The 19,493-nt window shown below is 42.3% G+C and overlaps 2 gene segments (V, D, J or C); both read left to right on the top strand.

Moving 5' to 3' along the window:
- Nucleotides 1-669: 669 nt before the first annotated feature.
- Nucleotides 670-1,218, top strand: LOC122739526. The segment is given in 2 exon segments: nucleotides 670-721; nucleotides 956-1,218. Coding segments are annotated over 2 exon segments (315 nt in total).
- An 11,641-nt stretch (nucleotides 1,219-12,859) lies between these two features.
- LOC122742288 lies at nucleotides 12,860-13,408 on the top strand. The segment is given in 2 exon segments: nucleotides 12,860-12,911; nucleotides 13,146-13,408. Coding segments are annotated over 2 exon segments (315 nt in total).
- Nucleotides 13,409-19,493: the final 6,085 nt, after the last annotated feature.

Below are 19,493 nucleotides of genomic sequence, written 5' to 3'. Positions count from 1 at the left end.
ACATCTGAGCCTCCCTGAGCAGCCAGCCTGGGCTGGGGAGGTTTTTGTTAGGGGATGTAGCACTTAACCCTTAATTAAGGGGTAAGGGCAGGAAGTCAATAGCTATCAGATCTTTCATGACTTTAGGTCCTGACCTCTTTCCACAAGGTGATATTGCTTCTCATGCAAGCATACTGGCTTTTTAGAAATATTTTTGTTGTTGTTCAGTCATGTCCAACTCTTCATGACCATATTTTGAACTTTTTTTTGTCAAAGATACTGGAGTGGTTTGCCATTTTCTTCTCAAGCTCATTTTACAAATGAGGAAACTGAGGCAAACATCACAAGTGACTTACCCAGGGTCACACAGTTAAAATGTGCAAGGCCAGATTTGGTCTCTGGAAGATTAGTCCTCTTAGCCCCAGGCTCAGCACTCAATCGACTGCATCTCCTAAGTGCCCCCATAAAACCATAAAATTGAATAAAACTAAGGATCCCAGAAGCAGGGACATCTTCAGAGTACCATGGTCTCAGGACCGTGGCCTGAGCTAGAGTCAGTCACTTCTGCTTCTTGAACCCTTATACCCCAGCTGCTTTGCATAAAGAGAACCCCAAAGGGAGGGTCTGAAGACTCAGGGGCATAAACTAGGGCTGGGGGCAGAGCAGCCACAGGGCAGGAGACACTGCACCATGGAGTCACTGTCCCAGCTTCTCTGTGGGCTCCTGTTGCTCTTGGTCCCAGGTGAGGACAGGGAACAAGACAACAGGAAGATGGGCCATTTTTCATAAGATGAGAGAATTCAAAGGAGCTTAGAGTCTCTGGGGCCATGAGCCAATACAGTGCAAGGGGGAATGTGGATTCCTAGGAGGTCAGTGGGGTTGGCAGGGCCAGGCTGTCTGGGGGTCAAGTATCCCAATGGAAGGAGACTCTGTTCTGTTTATTTCCTGTTGGTTGATCATCATTTCCTGCTTTTAGGTTCCAAGGGGGAAATTGTGCTGAGCCAGTCTCCAGTCTCAGTGTCTGTGACCCCAGGAGAGAGAGTCACCATCAGCTGCAGGGCCAGTCAGAGTCTCAAACACAGTGATGGAAACACTTATCTCAGCTGGGTGCAACAGAAACCTGGGCAGTCTCCTCAGGGCCTCATATACTATGTTTCCACCCTGTACCCAGGAGTCCCTGCCAGGTTCAGTGGCAGTGGGGCTGAGAAGGACTTCACCCTCACAGTCAGCAGTGTGTAGGCTGAAGATGGGGCCTCTTATTACTGTTTTCAAGAATCTTTTTCTCCTCCCACAGTGCTACAGCCCCGAACAAAAACCTCCCCAGCCCAGGCTAGCTGCTCAGGGAGGCTCAGCTGCCTCCTCTACTTTCTCTTATCCAGCAGCTGCTGGGCTGCCTGCTCAGGTGCAGGGTCTCTGGGGCTGACTGAGGGAAAGAGACTTAGGGCTCAGGGGAGAGAGAGGCCATGGACTGAGAGCTCTGTGCCCTGAGTGCTCTTATTCCTCCTCAGCTGAGCTGTGTGTATATTCAAGGAATGAACCAGCGCTCTCAGCCTAGGCCACCCTACTTTATCCTGGGCCTGAGGCACTGTAAAGATTGGAATGACGCCACCTGCTGGATACTTACTGTAGAAGAGTTCTGCCCATGAAGGGAAGGTCTTTGAGGGCAAGACCAGGAGTCAGGAAGTGACACGGGCTAGTGGGAGGAGGAAGGAAGAGACTGGCGCTCAGTCTGGCTCTCTTTCCTGAGGACGCTGGCGGAGAAGGGAGCTAGAAATGTGCTCTCCCTTTAATAGATAGGAATCTAGGCCTTTCTCTCTCTCTTTACCAAATTCTTATTCTCCTTAATAAATGCTTAAAAGTCTAACTCTTGCTAAAGCTTGTAATTGATTGGCGACCACTCATTAGATATTTTAGACAGTTTAGCTAGAATTTTACCCCTTAACAGATGGCTGACCATGAAGAGGAAAGCTGAACCTCACTTCTGATCTTCTGGTTGGGTAAGAAATTTCCCCTATGCTCTCCCTTTAACTGCTAAGTACTGGCGTACTGGCTGTGTTTTCCTTTAAATTTTTTCGAATGGACCTTTTAAACTCCCTAATTATCCTATTTTTGATTTTAGTCTGTTTAACCAGACAAATGGGAGATAAGATCATGTTAATGCTTTGTTTTTGTGGACTTTCTATTTTTCTTTTTATTTTTGTTAAAAGAGCCAGCAACTTACTCACACAAGGAAATATCTCCCCCTCTCCCAACCATGCTTTTTCAGAGAAACCTGAAGAGATTCCCACAGCTTTTCCCAGTTCTAACAGTAATTGTTGCTTTAATTTTGCATGCCTGGAGGCAATGACCCACCCTCTAGAAGCTTTTAATCCCCTAGCTCCTGGAGGCAAAGTGGGGGAAGAGGAATCCAGGCCTGAGTTCAAAATCAAGTCTGATTCAAATTGCGCTGGTCCCTCCCCTCCTCTCCAAACCCCACCCTCTACTCCTCCTATGGCCAAGCCCATTGCTTCCCCTGCCTGGGAAGTCCAGAGATCTGATGCGCATGCTCAACTTTCTGTAACTACATTTGCAGCTTCAGGCTCAGCCCTTCCCCAGCCTGGCTGTGCTTCTGAGACAACCTTAGAAAACCCTTTAAATTCCAGATATGCTCGTTTTGTTCATAATTTTGCTAACCTGCTTTTGTCTTTAATTAGTAATCTTATAAAGCATTTGTATGGTGAAAAGACTGACAGACAATATAGAGGGGTTAAAGAAGAAAAATTTAAGCTGAATAAGAATGACAACCATCAACATAGTTCAAGACTCCGCTTCTTTTGCCATGGAAGGGTATATATTGTACAGAAATGTAGAAGTAAGCAGCAAGGTATTGATATGAGTATTGGGGATTTTAGATATCGGAATCAAAAGTGTTCTAAATTCACTCAGATTATTAATAGTATCAGTTCAGAGGTTACATAGAATTTCTATGCTATTATATATACATTTTGAAATTAATGGTATGGGTTTATTTTCATAGAGATTTTAATGCTTTTGAGATTGTGTCTTATACTTAGTTTCTAAAACAAGGAGAATATTTGTAAAAGCTTTTTATAGTCATGCGATCAAGTTTATATTTTATAATACTCTTATTGATATTAAGTTCATATTCATTTAGATTTCCTTAGTTTGAATTTCACTGTCTTTTATTGTTCCATGTGTATTTTCTTCTATTCATTTGTCTATCTAATTTTGAAACATTGCAAGATGGTTTTGATTTCATAATACAATGTTAATTCTAGGAGTATTGTGCTCCCATATTCTGAGTTGTTTGTTTTTGTTATTTTCTTTCCTCAACTGATTATTTGATCAAACTCTTTAAAGCATTTCCCTGGCAAATTGGTTGCCATGGCAAGTGTAAATTGATTCTAGAAGTATTATTTTTGATAAGCATATTCCAAAAAAAAAAAAGAGGGGAACATTTGTAAAAGTTTTCTTTGAGATTGTGTTGTGCTTTAACTTGTATTTAAATATGTTCAGATTTTTCAAAAAAGTGATTGTATACTAAGTAAAAAAAAAGGGGTATTATTTGAAATTGTTGCATAAATATATATTGTGTCAAGTCAAGATGTATTCACATTTTTTGCAATCATTTATTATCCTCAATTTTTAAATCCATATGAGACTTGGATTATGGGAACTTATCATTTAAGAGATTAATTGCCTTTATTCTGAGTTATCAGATGCCAGTTGGCCAAGATGCCATCCAATCACAAGAGGAATACATGCAAGAGCAGACACTGAACTGTCACATGAGGGGAGACATGCATGAAGTCAAGGTATGGCCGAGGGAACGGCTTTTGACTAATGTTGAGGTTGGATTCTCTTGGTTTAATATTTTATTTTCTTTTTCCCCACAATATTGTACAGATGGCTGGAAGTATTCATCCCACCCATCTCACTTCTACACCTGGCTTCTATGCTCCCTCCTATATGCCTGATGCCATGGACATCTCAATCCCATGCATCTGATTAAGTCTGACTCAGTTTCTTCCAATATATTCGGTGGCATGGACATATATTCCATCCACCTATTTTAAGCCTGGCATACTGTATGGGCAGTACATATTGCTCAAGTGTGGGAATGCTCATATCCCATCATTTCTCTGTTCTTTTATGGTAACCCCCATAATTATCTCAGGTGTCATGATAAATACAGTGTTGAATTTGGCCTTGACACCTGTTACCAATTATATTAGATTTTTTAATTTCTCATAATGGCATGAGGATAATTAGGCAGATGATGCAAAAAGTGATGAAACAAAGATTAAAAATTATTTTTAATAATTAATATCGCAGCAATTGTCTTCTCAATTACCCTCCATAAGGGGGGGACTATAGTAATATTATAATTTTAAAGAATGGTTCAATTTTTGTTTTATTATATGTTTCATGTGTAACAACTAAGATTCTGAATTCCCTTAGACATGTTTTTGAGAACGTTCATTGTTTGATTTGATTATTGACAAAGCTATTTTAAAGTTGTGTTAAGCTCAATTTTGTAGGAAATTTTCCTGGCTGATTACCAGCATCCACACATCAACCCCTGAAAAGACTTCCATTCCATGACTACACCTAGAGGACATCTGAGAAAAGACTTTCAGAGACTTTAAATGAACAGTTTTGATTTGTTGGTTTTTTTCTCTTTCTGTTATAATATACACCATCTGTAACATGTATTCTCTGCAGAGGCCCTCCCTTTGCAAGACTAATGTCAAAGCGTCAGTTCATGAGGACAAAAAATCGCCCCTCTGGACAAAACTTTCCTCTCTTCCTTTTCTATATTGTTGTTCACATATTATTAGTTAGCAATAGTTATTATATTGTTTTTACTGTTCCGTCAAGGAAACATTTTGTTTCTTGAGGAACAACAGGGGGGACTGTAACGATTGGAATGATGCCACCTGCTGGAGACTTACTGTAGAAGAGTTCTGCCCATGAAGGGAAGGTCTTTGAGGGCAAGACCAGGAGTCAGGAAGTGACACGGGCTAGTGGGAGGAGGAAGGAAGAGACTGGCGCTCAGTCTGGCTCTCTTTCCTGAGGACGCTGGCGGAGAAGGGAGCTAGAAATGTGCTCTCCCTTTAATAGATAGGAATCTAGGCCTTTCTCTCTCTCTTTACCAAATTTTTATTCTCCTTAATAAATGCTTAAAAGTCTAACTCTTGCTAAAGCTTGTAATTGATTGGCGACCACTCATTAGATATTTTAGACAGTTTAGCTAGAATTTTAGCCCTTAACAGGCACTCCAATTCTTATTTCATGTGACTCCCCACTGATGGAAAAAAAAAGCCCAAAGCAGAAACCCCTGGCCAGAAGTGCATTCTCTTTTTTTCTTCTCAGCTGGATATCAATCAACCTTAGTTATACTTTAGTGGCAAATTGATTGTTGTTCAATCACTTTTCAGTAATGCCTGACTCTTCATGAGCCCATTTGGGGTGTTCTTACAAACACATTAGAATGGCTTGCCATGGGGCAGCTAGATGGCGCAGTGGTTAAAGCACCGGCCCTGGATTCAGGAGTACCTGAGTTCAAATCCGGCCTCAGACACTTGACACTTACTAGCTGTGTGACTCTGGGCAAGTCACTTAACCCCCATTGCCTAAAAAAAAAAAAAAAAAAAAAAAAAAGAATGGCTTGCCATTTCTTTTTTCAGCTCATTTTCATATGAGGAAACTGAGGCAAACAGGATGAACTGACTTGCCCAGGGTCACACAGCTAAGAAGTGTCTGAGGCTGGATTTGAACTCAGAAAGCTGAGTCTTTTTTTTTAATTAATAAAGTCTTTTATTTTTTCTCCATTACATGTAAAGATAGTTCTCATCTTTTGTTTATACAAGCTTTACAATTTCAGATTTTTCTCCCTCCCTCCCCTCCCTTCCCCCTCCCCTAGGCAGCAGGTAATCTGATATAGGTTTTAGAGAACTAGCTAAGTTTTACTGATAAATTCAGCAACAGTTTAGGCTTTTAAGCATTTATTAAATTATATTAGGGGTTAGGAGAGAGAGAGAGAGAGAGAGAGAGAGAGAGAGAGAGAGAGAGAGAGAGAGAGAGAGAGAGAGAGAGAACGAACACAGGACTCTCAAAGAATGAAAAAACCTAGCTCAGATCTATGCGGGATAGACAGAGAGAAAACTGGCCTTCACCTAGCCGCCCACGTTTCCAAAAAGAGAACATGTGAAGTTCTGACTGTTAGGAGATCTATCTACCCTCCCTGCTTCTTCCACCATACACTTGTTCCCGAATGAAAGAGAGTGATCCTCAGTTGCTTCTCCCAGAAGCCACCTGTGGAACAGGAAGCAGGGCAGTCCCTACACACAGCTCCAAGCTAATTGTCCATCGATTGACATGACTTACAGGAGGTATATGAATAGAGGTAACTTCTGGACGCCAGGCAGCTTCCAGAGGCTAGTCACATGCTTTCTTTTCAGGGGGGTGTCGCCCTGGTTCTCGCAATGTCTTTCTCAGCAGGGGGTGGTACCCTGATTCTCACACTATCAGTCATCCAGTCATTCCGGATGCCAGTTCTGTTAGTGCCCAAGGATGGAGTCCATTCATGTCATTTGCCTTCTTTTACTATCTCCTTACACTTACACATTGTTAGCTAAGGGAAGGAAAAGGAAGGGAAGGGAAGAGAATTAAAGTGTGCTGTAAGAAACAATGAGCAGGAGGAATTCAGAGAAATATGGAAGGACTTACATGAACTGATGCTAACTGAGAGGAGAAGAACCAGGAGAACATTGTACACAGTAACAGCAATATTGTGTGATGAACAATGGGGATAGACTTGGCTCTTCTTAGCATTGCAACAATCCAAAATAGTTTAAAAGAACTCATGATATAAAATGTTCTCAACATCCAGAAAAAAGAACTGTGAATTATGAATGTAGATTGAACCATACTGTTTCTACTTTTGGATGTTTTTTTCCCCTTCTTTTTTGAGGTTTTCCCCTTGTGCTCTGAATCTTCTTTCACAAGATGACTAATGTAGAAATATGTTTAATGTGATTGTACATATACAACCTATATCAGACTGCTTTCTGTCTTGGGGAGGAGGAAGGGAAGGGAAGGTGGGAGAAAAATTTGGAACTAAAAATCCCGTGAAAACAAATGTTGAAAACTATCATTATATGTAACTGGAAAATAATAAAATTCTTTAAAAGAAAAAAAAGTTTATTGACTGAGTGACTGATTAAGAAACATACACTTGGGGCAGCTAGATGGCGCAGTGGATAGAGCACTGGCCTTGGAGTCAGGAGTACCTGAGTTCAAATCCGGTCTCAGACACTTAACACTTACTAGCTGTGTGACCCTGGGCAAGTCACTTAACCCCAATTGCCTCACTAAAAAAAAAAAAAAGAAACATACACTTATCCAAATGCAATTCACTGGTCTCCAACTTCTGATCCAGCTGAAATCTGGTCCCTTGCTCAAGAAAAGGGTCCAACATTTCTTTCTTTAGAAAAATATAAATATGGTGGTTACTAAACAGATTACCTCATGCCCCTTATTTATAATGTCTTCCCTCTGTGGATTACCCCCAATTTATCCTCATAGACTTTGTTTGTCCCTAGCTGTTTATATGTGGCTTAAACATCATAGTGAGAGCTTCAAGAAAGTGGTGACTGTCCTTTATCTTTCTTTGCCCCGACTAGCACCTAGGACAGCGCCTGGTGTCAGGCTTTATGAATGCTTGTTGACTGCCTGACTGAAGCCACTGGAAAAGGAAATGTTCCGAGCCCTACATTGCCAGTATGCTGGAGCAAAAGTAAGTGAGAGTTACATCATTACTTTTGTATATCTGTGATAAGGTTGTACATGTCAGTGAGCAGCCAGCACACAAGACAGTAGTCTTTTTAGACAAACCCAGTTTTCCACCTTCCTTTTCAATGGATTTTTTATCTTCAGACATTCTTTTTTTGGGGGGTAGACATTCATTCTTGATCTTTCCATCCCTCCTGTGCTGCCTAAACACATAGAATTCTTTTTTTTTTTTTGTAAGGCAATTGGGGTTAAGTGACTTGCCCAGGGTCACACAGCTAGTAAGTATTAAGTGTCTGAGGTTGGATTTGAACTCAGGTATTCCTGAATCCAGGGTCAGTGCTCTATCCACTGTGCCACCTAGCTGCCCCATCACATAGAATTCTAGTTAAGGTGGTCCTACCTTTTCTTTCTCTGGATCCATTGCAATGTGTATGTCTGAGGATTATGCCTGAGGGGACTGGGCTGGAGGCAAGGCTATTCCCAATTTCTTTGGTTTCAGAGTCCTCAGCTGTCTGCACTGGGGCTTGAGGGGACATGAGGGTCAATGTGATGTTGGTAGGTTTTTTTTGTTTTTTTTTTGTTTTTTTGATGTTGGTAGTTTGACTTACCTGCCATTTCTTTCCTCCTGTCTCTCTCTCATGGTGCCCTACTGGCTCACCTACTTGTGGATGATGATGTGCCTGATGCTATTGAGTGTGTCCTGGGCATTTTTGTTGATGGTGGTCCTCACATAGGAAGTGGCAGGCTTCCTCTGACCTGCCTACTGCTTCAGCACCACCATGATGCCCTTCCCGTTGTGTAATTTAAAATTCTAAATGTGGATTCTAATCTGTTCCCCCAGTTTTGGGGGAAACTGACTAAAATCACTGATAAAACGAGTTTAGGTTTTTAAGGGTTTATTGGAAAATAGAAAGAAAAAGATTGAGAACAGAATTCCAACAGCCTGGCATTCCTCTTTCCTCAAATTTCCTGTGAAGTCCTCTGCTGCCACCACCACCAAGTCAGGAACCCAAAAGCGCAAGAGCTCTCCGCGTAGGCTCCCTCTCCTCCTTCCTGTCTCCTCCCAGAAAATAGGAGGCTCCTCAAGTTGATTGGCTGGTAGCCTTGATAGATAGCACCCACCAGCAAATGTCATTTCCTGACGCCAAGGAAAAGCCACAATGCCTCTGAGGCATTTCCTCATGGTGGAGCTTTCCCACAGCAAGTCTCCAGTAGGTGGCATCATTCCAATCATTACACCGTCCATTGTCTTCTGGCGGATCAGCCCATTGTAGCAGAAGGAGTTTCAGGCCATGAGGTTGTTGGGCTTGGTGCTTGTTGCACTTGATGAGGAAGCTGGAGAAGTTCCAGAGGGCCATCCACGGCAGATGGGCTGACATGGAGGCAGCGGGGGCTACTCTCATGGCAACTCCCAGAGACAGAAAGCGGGGTATGCTTATGTATAAGGGTCCCAACTTCACAAGCAGTTTCTCAGTCTGGTGCAGATGAGCTGGTGCCTGTTTTGACTCCCAAAGACACACAGGGAATCCAGCTTGGGGTGCAAATAACAAATTATGTCAGCGGTGGGGGGGTGGGGGGTGGTACTTCATCTTTGATACATACAACCCTCCTGCATGCTCCAGCTCCAGTTTTTCTGGAAAATGTGGCGACTCAAGAAGACATTTCCTCTTAACATTTCCTAATTAGATTCTGTTAAGGTGCCTCATAGTCCAGGGTTTTCCATTGCATCAATTCCAAAATTATCTTAGGAAATGTCTGCACTTAGGAGGTTGATGTGGCCAGAAAAGTTAGTGTTTGGGAATTTTAAATTATGAATAAATTCTAATATTAAATTCTCTCTCTTTTAAAAATCTAAGTAGGTACCCTATTGATTCATATTAAGGTTTCCATTCCACCAATCCCCCTGTTCTCTGTCATTGTCAAAAATATTATTTATCTTCTCTTTGGCTTTGGTAATTGGCACAGGGAAAAAGGTGTGTGTGTATGTATGTGTGTGTGTGTGTGTGTGTGTGTGTGTGTGTGTGCGCGCGCGGTGGGGGATCCTTACACCCTCTCACACACAATCCAATTATAATCAAATAGTCTTTTCTTTGTTTGCTTAGGGAAGGTGACCCAGAGGGAAGTTAAACTTCCCTCAAGAGGAGGAGATATCTTAGAGACATCTTGATTTTCCCTCTGAAGAAAAGCAAAAGCTTTTATAGATGATGGATGGTGGAGGGGACAGATGGGGTGATTACCTGACTAGGGAAAGTCTTTTGGAGTGGAAAGTCTTGAATAAGGGGTTGTGATCCAGACTTCTGGAGCTTTGTCCCCTGGTGCCAATCAGGTAGTAGCCATGCCTAATGGGCTCATCTCCCTACTTCTTAGGCATGTCCATCCTTTAGTTTAACTTCCCAAGGAGAGGTATCTCAGACCCATATCAGTAATTTTTCAAAAGTCAGATGCTTCTTGGCTTTGCTCTTTTCTGAGTACTCCATGCTCCCAAGACACTGGCATTGCTCTTCCTCAAACAGAACCCTCCATCTCTCAGTTATGGGTCCTTGACCCATAACTGGTTGTCTCCTTATCTTTGGAGGCCATCACCAGTTTTCCTGATATATACCTTGCCACTGGACCCACATGGCACTAGAGGAGAGAGTGAGGCTGAAAACTTTGTACAGACCTATCTCACTTAATGCCAACTCATTGCAAGTCATGATATCACCTCCCTGCCATATCTGTCTTTGAGAATGAATGACAAACAAGAAGAAGAACAACTCTCATGAGTGGAATGTTCTCCCTCCCTCACCTCCATCTCTTGTCTCTGAAGAATCTTAAGACTGAAGTAAAACTCTACTTTCTACAAGAGGATTCTTTTGGTGTTTTCCTTCCTCATCACCCACTTCCTGCCTTCTTAGTTGCCTTCAAATACACAGTATCTACCTTGTAGATCCCTATGTGTTTACAAGATGTCTTTCACATTAAAATGCCAGCTCTTCTGTGAACTGATCCAACCATTCTGGAGAGCAATTTGGAATTATGCCCAAAGGGCGATAAAGCTGTGCATACCCTTTGACCCAGCAATACCACTTTTGGGTCTTTTTCCCAAAGAGATCATGGAAAGGGGAAAGGGACCCACATGTACAAAAATATTTATAGCTGCTCTTTATGTGGTGGCAAGGAATTGGAAGTTGAGGGGGTTCCCATCAATTGGGGAATGGCTGGACAAGTTGTGGTGTATGAATACAATGGAATACTATTGTGCTGTAAGAAATGATGAGCAGGAGGAGTTCAGAGAAACGTGGAGGGTCTTGCGTGAGCTGATGATGAGTGAGATGAGCAGAACATTGTACACAGTATCTTCAACACTGAGTGTTGATCTACTGTGATGGACTATATTCTTCTCACCAATGCAATGGCACAGAAGAGTTCCAGGGAACTTGTGATGGAAGAGGATCTCCAAATCCAAGAAAAAAAAAAAAGAACTGCGGAGTATAGATGCTTAATGAACCATACTATTTCTTTTGTTTTTGATGCTGTTGTTTTTTTCTATTTTGAGGTTTTTCATAATTGCTCTGATTTTTCTCTTATAACATGACTAATGCAGAAATATGTTTAATGTTATTATGTATATATGTAACCTATATCAGATTACCTGCTGTCTAGGGGAGGGGGGAGGGAAGGGAGGGAGGGAGAAAAATCTGAAATTGTAAAGCTTGTATAAACAAAAGTTGAGAACTATCTTTATATGTAATGGAAAAAAATACTTTATTAATTAAAAAAAAGAGAAAACAAAAACAAAAAAAGAATGCCAGCTCTTTGAGGGCAGGGACTGTAGTTTCACCTTTGTTTGTACCCCTGTGCCTGGTATCTTGCCTGGCACATGATAAGGGCTTAATAAATATTTGTGGAATGTGCATTGACTAACCACATTTCCCTGTTCCAGTCCCTAAACTTGTTTTTGTTCAGCTCGTTCTTTTTTCCTACTCAATTGAAAGACTTTAGGGAAATTCCTAGTAAAACCATCTCATTAAATTTGATCAATTATTCCAGCCTTTGGGCATCTTTTTAGATTCCATCCCAATCCTTCTATAGGTAAGATAAATAATTTCTCTGCATATCTGACCAATAACCAAAGAATAACTGAGGGGAAAAAGGGTAGAATTATCTTAAACATTTCTGAGCTCCTTTCTGGGGCCAGACTCCCACTACCCAGATTCCTTTCCCCTTGGCTGCCCAAATGTCTTCAGTCCAGGATCCCCTAAGTCCTGCCTTCCCTCAGCCAGAGGTTACTACATCTCAATCACTTTTCCCTCCTGCCCCACCCCAGCTTCCATAATGCCATTACTAAAGGATAGCTGGTTCCTTCATGGACAGGAACCAGCAGGAAAATAAAATTGGTTTCCCTAAACTATACCAAAGAATAAAAGAATGGCAGGCTTTACAATATAAGAGGCTCCAAGAAAAACACCAAAAGGATCATTAATTAGTGCAAATTAGGTCATGGGTTGCTTCAGATCTTTAAATGAGATAATTTTGCCTCTTACTCAAGCCCTCTGGCCTTTTTGAGCCATTTTTGTTTGGTCATCTCTGATTCTTCATGTCCCATTTCAGGCTTTCATGTCAAAGACATGGGAGTGGTTTGTCACTTCCTTCTCCAGCTCATGTTACAGATGAGGAAACTGAGGCAAACAGTACAAGTTACTTACCCAGGGTCAAACAACTGGAAAATGTTCAAAGTCAGATTTGAAATCAAGAACATGAGATTTACTATCCCCAGGCTCAACATTCTATCCACTATACCTCCTAACTACTCCATGAAAATATAAAGCAGAATATAACAACAACAACAAAAACACAACAACTGAACATAGGTGTAATTAACAGGAGTGCAGATCACCTAAGGGTCCCAGAAACAAGGGCATCTTCAGGGTACCAAGGTCTCAGGGCCTTCCCCACAGCTGGAGTCAGTTTCTTCTGCTCCTAGAACACCCCATACCCTAAGCTGCTTTGCATAAAGAGATCCCCCAGGGTGGGTCTGCAGACACAGAGACATAAGCTAGGGCTGGGGGCAGAGCAGGCACAGGGCAGGAGACACAGCACCATGGAGTCCCTGTCCCACCTTCTCTGGGGGCTCCTGATGCTCCTAGTCCCAGGTGAGATCATGGGACAACACAATAGGCAGATGGTGCATTTTTCCTAAGATGAGAGAATTCAAAGGAGCTAAGAGTCTCTGGGGCCATGAGTCAACACAGTCCAAGGGGGGATGTAGATTCCTAGGAGGTCAGTGGGGTTGGCAGAGCCAGGCTGTCTGGGGGCCAGGTGTCCAAATGGAAGGAGATTCTGTTCCCTTCATTTCCTGTTGGTTGATCATTAATTCCTGCTTTTAGGTTCCAGGGGGGAAATTGTGCTGAGCCAGTCCCCAGCCTCAGTGTCTGTGACCCCAGGAGAGAGAGTCACCATCAGCTGCAAGGCCAGTCAGAGTCTCAGAGCCCGTGATGGAAACACTTATCTCTACTGGGTGCAACAGAAACCTGGGCAGTCTCCTCGGGGCCTCATTTATGAGGTTTCGAACCTGCACTCAGGAGTCCCTGCCAGGTTCAGTGGCAGTGGGGCTGAGAAGGACTTCACCCTCACAGTCAGCAGTGTGTAGGCTGAAGATGGGGCCTCTTATTACTGTTTTCAAGAATCTTTTTCTCCTCATGAGGAGTGCTACAGTGCTACAGCCCTGAACAAAAACCTTCCCAGTCTAGACAGGCTGCTCAGGGAGGTTCTGCTACCTCCTCTGCTTCCTCTCCTGCAGCAGCTGCTGGGCTGCCTGCTCAGGTGCAGGGTCTCTGGGACTGACCCGGGAAAGGGTCTCAGGGCTCATGGCAAAGGCCATGGACCGACAGCTCTGACCCCGAGTCCTCTTGCTCCTCTTAGATAGACATGAGCTGTATGTATAGTCAATGAAAGAACCAGCACCTCTCAGCCTGGGCCACCCTACTTTATCCTGGGCCTGAAGTACTCTCCCATTCTTGTTTCATTTGACTCCCCTGAGGGAGAAACAAAGCAGAAACCAGTAATCCCTGGCCAAAGTTGCATTCTCTCCTTTATAACTCACTCCGTATCCATTGAAAGTACTGACACTTTGGGGCAGCTAGGTGGTACAGTGGATAGCAAACTGTCCCTGGAGTCAGGAGGACCTGGGTTCAAATCTGGCCTCAGACACTTGACACTAGCTGTGTGATCCCAGGCAACTCACTTAACCCCAATTACTTCACAAAAAAAAAAGAAAAGAAAAGAAAGAAGAAAAAAATACTGATACTTTGACCCAAGAGCTCAAAAAGACCAGGCAGCAGCCTAAGGATATCAATGGGCCAAGCTTAAATTTTGTATCCTGTGCCTATTTTCTCTGATCAATTTAAATCAATTTCTTAATCTGACTTTTTATTTATTCATGCCAGGGGCCAATAAAGAGATCTCTCAAGAGTCTCATCTGCCTGCCCTGCCTCCAACTCCCCTGCTCCCACTTCTAAGGCAGACTTCAATTCCTACAAATGGGATGGGTGGAGGGGACAAGTGATTGGTGCTAGGAGCCTGCCCACTCTCCTCTCCTCATAGAGAGGATGATTGGTTAGAATTATAACTACCCTCCCCACCTTACTTGAGTCCCTTCCAACTAAATGCCAATTCCCCAGAGATCATACAGAGTATATATTAAATGGACCCTTTTATCCAAGCTGATAGTAAACAGAAAACAGAATACTGGTACAGACTTGAATATATCCCACAATACGCGGAGGGAATGAACTTTCCTACTCAGAATGAAATGGCTCCATTGGACTAAGAGAGTGTCCCAAATATCACCAAAGAAGAAATTACTCCAAGTCTCTAGTCTAGGATGCTTGGGATAAAGACACAGTTGAGGGGCAGCTAGGTGGCGCAGTGGATAGAGCACCGGCCCTGGATTCAGGAGGACCTGAGTTCAAATCCAGCCTCAGTCACTTGACACGTACTAGCTGTGTGACCCTGGGCAAGTCACTTAACCCCAATTGCCTCACAAAAAAAAAAAAGAAAAAGAAAAAAAAAAGATACAATTTAAGTCCTGCCTACTCCACATGTTGGCTCCTTCACAGATTCTCTCCCTTCAGAGAATGCTCCATGAAGAGAATTAGGAACTACCTGTCATGTCTGTGGAAGCTGGAAGCCTGAAGACTAAAATCACTCTGCTGCCAACTCCATACGTCATACAGGCATGGAACATTGAGTATGTCAACATATAAATATAGGCATATAACATGTAACAATATAATATAACATATGTGATAATATCTAACCAGTATGTTGAGTGTATCAACATATCAACCCATGAGGAGAGTCTTATGAAACTGTCCTCGAGGACATGTGAGTAATGTTAGAAGCACACATGCTCCTCTACTGACACTGCAAGTGACTCCTGCCTACCTGTTCTCCAGCTAGATTCTTGCAACAACCCGCAAGCCCCACAGATACTCATTGACAAGCAGGCGCCCAAGCCCACCAGTCAGCTCCTTTCCCACCTGTCCTCACACTTCAATCACTAGGCTATTAATCCTATCTGGGGAGATTCCAGTTAATTCTAAATAGGAGACATAACCCCAGCAATACCTCCTGATCACCCTCATCGAGTCCTGGTCAATTAATAAGTGGTGTAAGTGACATAGAGACAGGACCTGAGGTGGGGACCTTGAGACAGGAGGATCTGGAGCCCATTCCCCTCCTCAAGGATGAGATTTATCCCTCAATATTCCCTTCTCTAAGCTTCCTTTTCCCTCTCCTGCATCCTCCCTTTCTGGGCTCCAGGAGCCTCTGTGATCTAATAAGCCTGGCCATTGGATCCCAAAGTGAGATGTGGATCTGGAGAGAGGACTGCCTCACACAGGGCCCATCAGGACCTGTCCTGGGGATTGCTGATGACAGACCCTATTTACAAGGGAAATGAATTGTCCTGGGACTGCCAGACTGGGAAAGGCCATAAAGAGTAGGTAAAGATCAAGGAGCTGAACATGGACAAGAGACCATCTATTGGTCATCTTTGCAATTGGCACCTGCATTGTATCAAGGTCCTCCAGCTGTGATGAAGGGGCTTGAGTAGCTCAGTGAAACCATGAGCTTTACTGTGCAGGGCTATGAACAACAAACAGGCCACAGTGGAGAGTTCTGACAAAAGAAGTATTTCCCCCTGGGGAAGAAAATACAAGCCTCTCCAGAAGCTTTGCCAAGAAAATCTCATGGACAGTTTTAAACTGATGAAAGATATGACACCAGGGGATGAGTCCTTCAGGCTGAAAGGTGTCTAATGTGCTACTAGGGAAGAGTGGAGAACAACTGCAAATAGTTCCAAAAGGAATAAAAGAACTGGGTGAACACCAAAAGGAAGCTCAGCTGTGGATGTATCTGATGATAAGGAAAGTGAGATGCTGTAAAGATCAGTATTGCTTACCAAGGTAAGCTGGAAGTGGCTAAACAGGAGATGGAAAGGTTGATGTTAGTGAACTAAAATAGATGTGAATGGGTGAATTCAGATGATCATAATATATTATCTATTTATCTATCATCTCTTTATAGTTATCTCTATCATCTATCCATATTTATCTCTAACCATCATCTATCTATCTATCTATCTATCTATCTATCTATCTATCTATCTATCTATCTGTATTTCTATCTATCTATCTATCTGTATTTCTATCTATCTATCTATCTATCTATCTATCTATCTATCTATCTATCTATCTATCTATCTGTATTTCTATCTATCTATCTATCTATCTATCTATCTATCTATCTATATTTCTATCTATCTATCTATCTATCTATCTATCTATCTATCTATCTATCTATATTTCTATCTATCTATCTATCTATCTATCTATCTATCTGTATTTCTATCTATCTATCTATCGTGGAGAGGAATCCCTTAGAGGACATGGAGCCACCCTTATGGTCAATAAAAGGGTGAGAAAACCAATACTGGTGTAGAATTCCACTACGGATGACAAAGAGGCCAAAGTTGATCTCTTCTATGAATAGTTATAGCATCTTTTAGAAATAACATTTAAAAAGACATCACATTCATCATAGAGAATTGGAATTCTAAAGTAGGAAAAGAAAAGACTATTGGAGGAACAGGAAATTTGTGTTTGTAGTAAAAAATGAATCAGGTGAGGGTAATACAGTCCTGTCATGAAAACTTGCTGGTCATAGGAAACACTTTCCCTCCCAAAATAACCCAAGGAGGGACTCTACACATGGATATCATCAGATGGTCAATCAGAATGACTATATACTGTGCATGAAGGGTGGAGAAGCTCTATGCAGTCAGTTAAAACAAGACCTGGAGCTGACTATGGCTCAGATCATGAACTTCTTATTGTAAAATTCAGGCTTGAAGAAAGAGGGAAAACTATTAGAAGATATGTTGTTTGACCTTCATTCTTGAAGAGTATGATGATATGTCATGACTTGCAGTGAATTGGACTTAAGTGAGGGAAAACTGTGCAAAGTCACTAACCTCACTTTCTCCTCCAGAGCCATCTGGGTCTAATGGCAAGATATACATCCAGATGATTCAAATGGCCCCAGATAGTTAAGGCAATTGGGTTTAAGTGAATTGCCCAAGGTCACACAGCTAGCAAGTGTCTGAAGTCAAATTTGAACTCAGGATCTCACAATTTCAGGATGTGGCAATTAAAATTATACCAAGTTGCCTTATAATTGTCTCAAGTTTTAGAGAAAATTAGCTGGGGTTCTAATGTATAGTTACTTAGAAATTAGAAGCTACTGCACCAGTTTTTTAGTTCAGTATTTTATTATTTTCCAGTTACATACATATAGGGATAGTTTTCAACATTTGGTTTTATAGCGTTTTCTTTCTTTTTCCTTCTTTCTTTCTTTCTTTCTTTCTTTTTTGCAGGGCAATGAGGGTTAAGTGACTTGCTCAGGGTCACACAGCTAGTAAGTGTCAAGTTTCTGAGGCCGGATTTGAACTCAGGTCCTCCTGATTTCAGGGCTGGTGCTCTATTCACTGAGCCACCTAGTTGCCCATCATAGGGTTTTTAAGTTCCAAATTTTTCTCCCACCCTCTCTTCCCTCCCTCCTCCCTAAGACAGAAAGCAATCTAATATAGGTTATATATGTGCAATCACATTAAACATATTTCTGCAGTATTCATATTGTGAAAGAAGAGTCAGAGCCCAAGTAAAAAACCTCAACAAAGAAGGAAAAAAACCAGCCCCAAATTAGAAACAGTATGGTTCAATCTACATTCATAAACCACAGTTCATTTTTCTGGATGTTGCGAACATTTTCTATCATGAAGTTCTTTGAAATTGTTTTGGACCATTGCATTGCTAAAAAGAGACAAGTCTATCACCATTGTTCATCACACAACGTTTCTGTTACTGTGTACAATGCTCCCCTGGTTCTTCTCTTCTCAGCATCAATTCCCTCCTTCCTTGTCCCTCCCTAAGAAATCCAGCAATTCAATATAAGTCAGTTATGCAGTTATGCAAAACATCTTCTCATTAGTCAAGTTGTGAAAGAAAATAGACAAAATACCTTTAGATAAAGGAGCTAACAAAATTATACTTCGTTTTGTATTCAGATACCATCAGTTCTTTCTCTGTTGATGGTTTGCATTTTTCATACGTCCTTCTGATGTCATCCTGCTCATCATTTCTTTCACAGTTACTATTGCTAACTGTATTACCCTCCATCTTATCCCCTCCCCTTGATGTTTACTCTATTTTCTATCTTCCTTCACCCTATCCCTCCTTGAAAGTGTTTTGCTTTTTACTGCCCCCTCCCCCAATCTGCCCTTCTTTCCTTTGCCTCTTCCCCCATCTCCTTCCCCTCCCACTTTCCCTCAGGGCACAATATATTACTATACCCACTTGAGTGTGCATGTAACTCTCTCTGAGCCAATTCTGATGAGCGTAAGGGTCATTCACTCCCAGCTCCTTCCCCATCTTCCCCTCTACTCCATAAGCGTGGTTTTTTGTTTCTTGTATGTGAGCTACTTTTCCCCGGTCCACCTGTCCCTTTCCCTTTCTTCCAGTGCATTCCTCTTACCCCTTAACCTAATTTTGAAGATATCATCATGGATCAGCTGGGTGACAGAGTGGACAAAGCACCAGCCCTGGACCCAGGAGACCCTGAGACCAAACCTGGCCCCAGACATAAGCCACTCCACCCTGCCTGCCCCACAAAAAATAAGGATAAACAAAAAATAAATGATTTATAGATAATATCCCTTCATATTCAATTCACACCTGTGCCCTCTGTCTAAGTACATTCCTTTCAGCTGACCTAATACTGAGAAAGATCTTATGAGTTAGAAGTATCATCTTCCCATGTAGGAATGCAAATAGTCTAACCTTTTAATATCCCTCGTGAGCACGTGACTGTGTAAGCATCCTGTGGGCCAGAGGAGAGCCTGCCCTTACACATTGCTCAAAGGGAATTGGCTAGCATCATTCAAATCTATTGGTTTACTGGATTTGAGGGTGGTTTGGCACAGTGTGTGCTGATGTCAGAGTAGGAGCCCTTCTAGGGGAAAAAGTCTTCATGTAGGTGTGGTTTTAATCCCTAATCACAGTCCAAGGCCCAACCACATTTCCTTTGAAATTCTTCTGACTCTGGGCTGGCCTTAAGAAAGGTCTGGCCAGGCTCTCTGGGTCTCATAGAAGCCCATTATTTTCACACAAGGACCA

The sequence above is a fragment of the Dromiciops gliroides genome, chromosome 2 (genome assembly GCF_019393635.1).
Source record: "Dromiciops gliroides isolate mDroGli1 chromosome 2, mDroGli1.pri, whole genome shotgun sequence".
In the NCBI taxonomy this organism is placed as follows: Eukaryota; Metazoa; Chordata; class Mammalia; order Microbiotheria; family Microbiotheriidae; genus Dromiciops; species Dromiciops gliroides.
This window is presented reverse-complemented; position numbering and strand designations above follow the sequence as displayed.